The 7,404-nt window shown below is 44.8% G+C and overlaps 1 protein-coding gene across 2 annotated transcripts in view; it reads left to right on the top strand.

The window, feature by feature from the left end:
* Positions 1-5,695, top strand: part of CCDC50 (coiled-coil domain containing 50) — a 43,730-nt gene extending 38,035 nt beyond the window's left edge. For both annotated transcript variants that reach the window (XM_082055575.1, XM_082055574.1), the window contains one exon: positions 50-5,695. In XM_082055575.1, the coding sequence (XP_081911701.1) occupies positions 50-69 (20 nt within the window). In that variant the 3' untranslated portion in view covers positions 70-5,695. The remainder of the gene's footprint in view (positions 1-49) is intronic.
* The last annotated feature ends 1,709 nt before the right edge of the window (positions 5,696-7,404 follow it).

Consider the following 7,404-nt stretch of genomic DNA (forward strand, 5'->3'; position numbering starts at 1 on the left):
CCAGGATCTATCCTTACACTTAATTTTTTCTTTCTGTTTTGCTTTCCAGGTTCCCATAGGAAGCAGTAAACTGTGCTAGCCTTTGCTTTGGTACTGACTCTTCTGTAGCAAACATTACTGGAATTGCCAAGCAACTTTCTTGATTCCTTACCCAATGGGGGAGGTACAGCCTCCGCTTCCAGGATCTCCTCTTTAAGTGTCATCATATTAATAAGGAACGTGTGTTCCTATCAGTTTCCTACTCATATGTGATCACTTAAGCAGTGCAGTATAATCTAGCCACCACTGAGCTGTGTGAATCAACTAGCTGTTTTAACAGCTCCCTTATGTTGTTTTGAGGCTTTACTTTTATTTTTAAGCTTTGGCTGGAGCTTTCACATGTACAACAGGGAGGAAAATCCAAGAAATTATTTGGGTTACGGCAATGCAGTGGATCATCAGAAGTTACAAGTCCTTTCCGTATTAGGATGACTTAGCAAAGGGAGTTATAAGAGGAAATGTGTATCTTCCTGTGCTGGGTAAGGCAGATGAGCCAACATGACAGCATCATGCCAGCCTGCAGAAAGGAGGGAGTGTCTTCATAACATACACCAGCAAAAGCAGGAACCTGCGTCTAGTAAGGAAGAAATTGCCTATAGAACAAAATTTGTTAACTGCTGTATTTTTTTTCTAGGGTTTCTAGAAATTTGTGTAGAGCATATATCCAGGCATTTACCTCCAGGATACAGGATAAAAGAGTTATGAGGAAATATAATTTCAACTGAAAATAGACCTTGTGTGCATGACCTTCAAGACGTGCTAGGCAGTTGATGAAGCTGTGAGTTGGGAAGAATCACACAGAGTTAAAGGTCTGAAGGGACCTCTGGTCACCTTCTTTGAGCTTTGGTGTGGTAGGAGCCAAGGAATTTCACTGAAGCCAAGTAGGAACTACTGCAACTCCTAGCTCAGTTGCTGATGCACTGCAGTACAGTAACTTGTGTCTTGGAAACATGGGACTGAAGGTGGGCCACATGGGCACAGAGCACTGAATCTAAAATGGACAGTTACAGGCAACTTTGAGCTAGGCAGAGTGCTGAACAGGCCACACGTCTGTGCTGTGGACTGTTAGGACTCCCCACTCCACTGTCCAGCACCCCGGGCAGACTCCGGTCAGGATAAAACTATTTCTAAGGCAGAGCAGGGTCTGCAGGAATAAATTAACTGTGCAGATTTGCCCATGCAGTGATTTTTACTTTTGATGGCTTGTTTTCCCTCCACTCCTGGAAAATCATTCTTCTCTTGCACAAACAAGTAACCTTTTCCCTTGGCCTCTTCTCACTTGAATTCTCTTGTCTTTTTAATATTTTTTTCTTTTTCAAGTGCAATTTTAAACTGCAAAACCAAGCATCTGGACACTGGCTTGGAGTCTGTTCATCCAGTACAGGCTAGTTATTCATTTGGCAGATTAGTTCACAGCAGCAAAGCCTGACTGTGTTGCCCCTGCAGCCCGGCTTCCTTATTGCATAGCGCTGACCTGTCCTGCCATGCTCTTCCTCTTCTGCTGGCAGCTGCAATTCTGCTTTCTCTTTTTCTGAGGAGGAAGGCAGAGCCATGACTGTGCTCACCCTGATCACCGATCTGCCTGGGAAAGGAGTCGGGCAGCTTTGTAGAGCTCTGTGTGGAGCACCGATAGGAAATGGGAAGACATCACGGCTCTCTGCTCTTGCACTAGTGCACAACTCAAGGCAGCTGTAAGGCTTCACCCTTGGCTGTTGTACTTGATCAGGATAGTTACTGAGGGAAATCACTAGGAAGACAAGGCAGCTCCTTCTTCACTTAAGTTGCAGGGCCATGTTTAATACCACAGCACGAGCGCTTGCCTTGACCAACAACCCAAGGAACCCATCTCCTACCCCTACAGGCATGTTGGCAGCAGTTCATTACCTGTCGAGAGCCAGTTAACTCCCAGTAGACCTCTGCTCCAGGCATACACTAGCCAAAAATGTTGTAACATAGGAATTTGTTCATCGGCAGCATCCTGTAAGCTGCATACGCTTGGTTGCAGACCATGGGCTTGCTCACCTGCATGAACCCCTAAGTGATTTGCAAGCTGTTGCTTGCTTCCTGCTTCTTCTCAGGAAATATCCCAGCCAGTGGCTAGATTTTACTGTCCTTGCCTTGTTCCCTCTTCTAGTTCCATCTCTGTCCATTCAGAAGTGTTAACGTTGTTTTAAATGATCCAGAAAAGGAACAACATAGACCGTGGGTTTTTTTCTTTTTATTTGATAACTTGGGCCAATGTGGCAACCTCATCTGCAATGATTTTTATTTTGTAAAAATTTATTTTTGTATTTCATGTAACAGTCAAAATTTCTACTGCTGAAGATGCCATTTTTTTTCCTGTGGGTTTTTCCACTCCATTGCCATCAGAGTATTTATTGTTGGGAAATGTATGCTTAGTGGGGTTTTATGAACGGATATTTTCTACAAATACCCCAGTCCAGGCCCTGCTGCTTATATAATCTGGTGCACTTGGGAAATCTAGATGGGGAAAAATCCTGCCAAATCAGAAAGTGGTTATGCTTTGTACTCACAGTGCATGGGGAAAACAGTGACCCTTTGCACAAGGCAAGGGGGAATCTCCACCCAGAAATTCAGCTCTGCCTGGGCCTTTGCAGCTGGCTGTGATGGGTTTTGTTGCACTGCAGTTGGCTGTTGTAACTTGTGTCTTATTCTAATCAGAAAAGTCCTGAGGGTCCTGAGCCAGCTGACATTTGAAGAACCCATTAGTTCAGGTGGGATGCTTGGGGCTATCCAAGTTGTTGACTTCAGTGGGAGTGAGTGGAAATCACATGAGCAGAAACTTTTGTTGATATTGTTTGAAAGCTGTGTGCAGTCTGAAGAACACCTCAGTGCCTACTGTGGGGCTGCAGGATCTCTTTAATGCCCACCTTGGACCAGCCATGCTCTCCATTCATGGCACCAAGAGACAAGAGCCCGAGGAAGGGATCCCAGGAGCATCTGCTGCTTCCTTGGATGCCTTCAGGGAGCGTTGATTGCTTTATGGGCTGCTTTGCCCTCTATCCTCCCTTAGTGCTTACGTTTTTATTCTTACTCCCTGCCTTTATTCACTTGCTGTCCCTTCCAGGTGTTTCTTCTCCTGTTTTATTTTTCTGTAGCCCTTGTCAAAAGCGGGGCCCAGAGGTTTTGTTAGAAGGGCTGACACCTGTCTCCAGAGAGAGGGAAATGCTACAAATAGTAGCTGAGGAAAGCATGTAATAAATGGGGTATAAACAGAACAATAGTTCTTCTGATATCCCATGTGGGCTTCATGCAGTCAACAGGTTAGACTTCCTGAGGTGAAGGTTGTAACCGGACTTGCATGTTTGCTAACCACTTTTGGAAGGAGATTCCACGGTCCCATTGAAGTCAACAAGAGTTAAGATCATGGATGAACAAGGAGCCAGTTCATCTTGAGGCCCAGCAGCCACAGTTCTTCAGAGAGTCAAAAAGATGCAGCTGTGTAGGCGAGATGCAAAATCAGCACCTTGCATGTGTGTCCCTGGGAAGAGGCACAATGAAGGTGATCTCTTAAAAAGAAACCATCAGAGCAATATTTCCTTTCTATGACATGGAAAAATGTTTAAGTAACTTTATTGTTTTCCTTGTCTTCTCTTGCCAAGTAGTTTTGCATATGGTTTTGCTCTGGATTTAATAGCATGTTGGAGCCCTTGCTGGGTCACCTGCCCAGGTCATTCAGGTCTTGCATCCCTTTCTGCCTCTGCATTAACAAGGCAACAGGCATTATGTGGAAAACTCATCACCATGAAATCCTGGCACTTCCGAATCTCCACAGTAGGCACATCTCACCAGCAAGAGCTCTTGCCACGTCCTCACCTCCGTCCGAAGCACAATGATCTGCAGAAGAGAGGTCGGGTGAGCTGGAGTGGTTGTGCCTTACGTGCAGGGATACTTGATGTCTGCAGCAGGCTGATCCGGGTCACCTTGCTATGAAACACTGTCTTAACGTGGACTGTAGAGCTTCCTGCAGCAAGAAGCAGTTGTCATCTCACGGGTAGATCCAACAGGTTAATCTCATTTTCTTTTTAAAGAACTTCATGGTTTTTTAACTCAGTGGGGTGTGAAAATATCAGCTGTTAGGGGATAGGTGAAGTCTCATTGAATTTCTCCTCTTGGGGAGGAAGAAGTTACAAATGCTGCAGTCTGCTTCACTCTGTAAAAGGGATCTTGTATGTACAGTATTTTTATATCTCTGCATTCCCACCTGTCAGGATTTGAATTGGGATTAATGACATTTACTTAGGGGAAAAAAATGGATTTTTATTTTTACAGTGCTAGACCTTTGTGCATTTTTATTTTGTGCCAAATTACAGCCTCTGTTACATTCTAGTGTTTTCATTCTGTTTATTGCTATTGATCAATGTGTATATTATATATATTTTTATTATCGAGGTTTTTATTTTAATTCATACTAACCTGTATGCAAACTAACTGTGGATTACTAATTTATATATAAAGGGGAGCACTTGGAGACAGTGTGAGGATTCCCCTACTTAGTTTACACTCTTTGTCATCCATCACAGCCAGTCCATGAAACTCATCGCCTCTTACACAGAATGATCTCCTGGGTGTCTGTCACCCTGAGCAGACTTCTGCTGTCCCTCCAGGCAGCACTGGCACTGCAGGGCATAAACCTGCAGAGATCCCAGTTTGCTGTACTCTAAAACACATGCCGCAGTGCAATTACTGCCGTGGGCTGTGCTGCACACAAGTGCCGTGTGGCCTGCAATGCCCAGGACAGGCTGCAGGACACAGGTTTTGTGTTGAGAAGCCACAGTTTGGGCTCTTCCAGTAGAGTCCTAGATAGGACAGTGGCACATACAAATGGGTATTTTTCTACTTCACGGTAAACAAGTTCCACTGTATCAGTGTTCACTCTTAAGTAGACTCCACAGTGTGTCTCCAGCTGCATCTGTGCACTGCAATATCGTTAATTGCCTCGGAGAAATAACTGCAGTTGTGTCATTTAGCTCTTCAGGGTAAGCTTTCAGCCTGTTGAATCTAAATATTAGCCATGCAATGAGATGGATTAGTCAAAAGGCTTAAATTCTTCAGAGCTGCAAGTGTACCCTGCATTGCAACAGCTAATCCTTAAGTATAAATCGCGCACTGACAATAATCCGTCTATGCAAGCCTATATTTTTTTCTTCTTTTTTGACTGTTCGCTCTCTAATTTTACCAGGTTTGTTATAGAACTTCTGAATGACATTTAACCAAAGTATCATGTCTGTGTGTGTATAGCATGTTTTGCTTCATACTCCTGAATTCTCATTGAATGTAAAGGGAACATTGCCTTGCCCCGTTTTGTTCAATAAACCGCTGTATTTTGTTACCCACCACATCCTTCTCTCTCTCTCTCTGTGCTTTTCTGGAAACACTGAAGTGAGTTATGCAAGTGCAGGAGGAAACAACACTTTGTTACACCCTTGGGCCCTGGAGCTCATCTGCTTCTACCAATAATTATGTTCTTCCAATGTAATAGATGTAGCAAAACAACAAATTTATGTTAAATTTGATTATTTTTGGCCAGAGAGATGGAAAAAAAAAAAGCCATGTAGTATCTTTGAAACGATCTGGACTGTTTCATTTCCTGAGGCTCTGATACTGAAAAATAAAGCAGTGTAATTATTTGCAAGGGTAGTATAATTATTTCTTTGGTTAACTTAGCTTTTCCATTTGCTAAAAACCTGCTTGAAGCTTCCGAAGAGCTCACACCTACAGCAGTGGGACAGACGGCAAGAAGGAAACATGGACCCATGCTTTGGGACTGACTGATGCCTTCAAAGGCATCAGCTGAGGATGCAGCCACGTGCAGCTCAAACACAAGGGGACATGGAGCCATTTACATGTCACGAATTCAGTTTGTGTCTGAACATGCTAAAATAAAGGGGAGGATGCTAAATATAAACTCTGGGTCTTGAGTCCAAACTGTAAGCCTTTCTTGAATGTTTGTTTACTCATTTCCCTCTGCTTGCCAAGTGTAACCATTGCACAGAGGAACAGAGAGGGTGAAGGACTTTACTTCCCCCAAGGGCTTGGGTCTGTGCAGGAGTGAGTGCTCTGACTCCAACCTCATTCAGTTTTGGACTTGATAGGGGACTGTCTCACAGCACTACCCCAGTGCTTTCAAATGTCTTTACATCGTTTTCATCACCTACCAATTCCATCTCAGGTATCCTAAGTGAGTGGAGATAGGGACCAGCAAAACAGAAAATTAAAAATACTAGGACATGGCTAGCAGTGGAAGAGTCTGGTTGTAAAAACAGGGCATTTGGAAGCACCAAGAGCTCTGCCAACTTACAATTTATTGCAGCCTCCTGTCTGAAGTGACTGGGTTGGTCTGTTTTCTCTGAAAGGCTTCATTCATTGCCAGCCTTGGCCCTTGTTGAAGCATTAGGCTGTGGTGGGAGGGGGGCCAGCTGGAGCCCCGAGTAGCATCTTTCACCTGCTGCAGGGATGTGCACACAGAGGACTGTGTGTGGCAACCACAAAAAACACTGAAGAGACCCTGGGGAATTTTTTCTTTCTGTCAGAGGAATAACTTACCTCTGGGCTTCCAACTCACATGCAGCTCTCAAACTGGATGGACGTGAGTGGTGATCCATTGTGCCATTGCTGATGGATCGAGGTTCCCCAGGTATCTTCTGCCTGTCAGAGAAGGTAAGCCAGTAGACACTGCTTAAAGTCACTGTCATTGGGTACTTGGCAGCTTAACTGCCCCCTTGGTTGCTCCATTCTGTGCTGGAATGTAGGAGATGCAGCTGCACAAGTCTGGATGCTCATCTACTGCCCAGGTCCGTGCTGTGTAACTGGGGACTCTTGCCCACAAAGACTTGGTTGTGTGCAGCTCATGGCTTGTGCAGGCTGAGCCGTGCTTACAGGCTGCCTGTGGAAGGACCTGCAGTGCTGGGGGTGCTCACACACAGCAGGTAAATGACTTTTGATGTCCAGGTGGACACCCAGGGCTAATGTGAGCTGTTGTGTGCTGGCTCATGCTTTGCATTGGGAACAGATGCTGGTGTGGAAATGTGATTCTCTTATCTGGGACTGATGCTCCCAGTGTTCACAAGGCAAACTGTGGCTGTGGAGCAACCCAAAGTCTAAACAGGCTGGGGAATCTGAGATACAAATGACTTGATGTGGTACATGTGGTATGTATGTATGTACCATTAACGGTTAGTTTCCTGGAGACTCGATGGGTTGTAGAATGCCTGGAGGTTGAGAGCATCCCCTCTGCCATGTGAGACCCTGAGTATTCCTTCTCAATATTGAGCAAAACCAGCCCCTACATCCCAGTCCTTTGCACTATCCTGCTAGAAAACAAGTGACAGCTCTTGGCACCAA

Source organism: Streptopelia decaocto (assembly GCF_964273445.1).
Source record: "Streptopelia decaocto genome assembly, chromosome: 6".
Lineage (NCBI taxonomy): Eukaryota > Metazoa > Chordata > Aves > Columbiformes > Columbidae > Streptopelia > Streptopelia decaocto.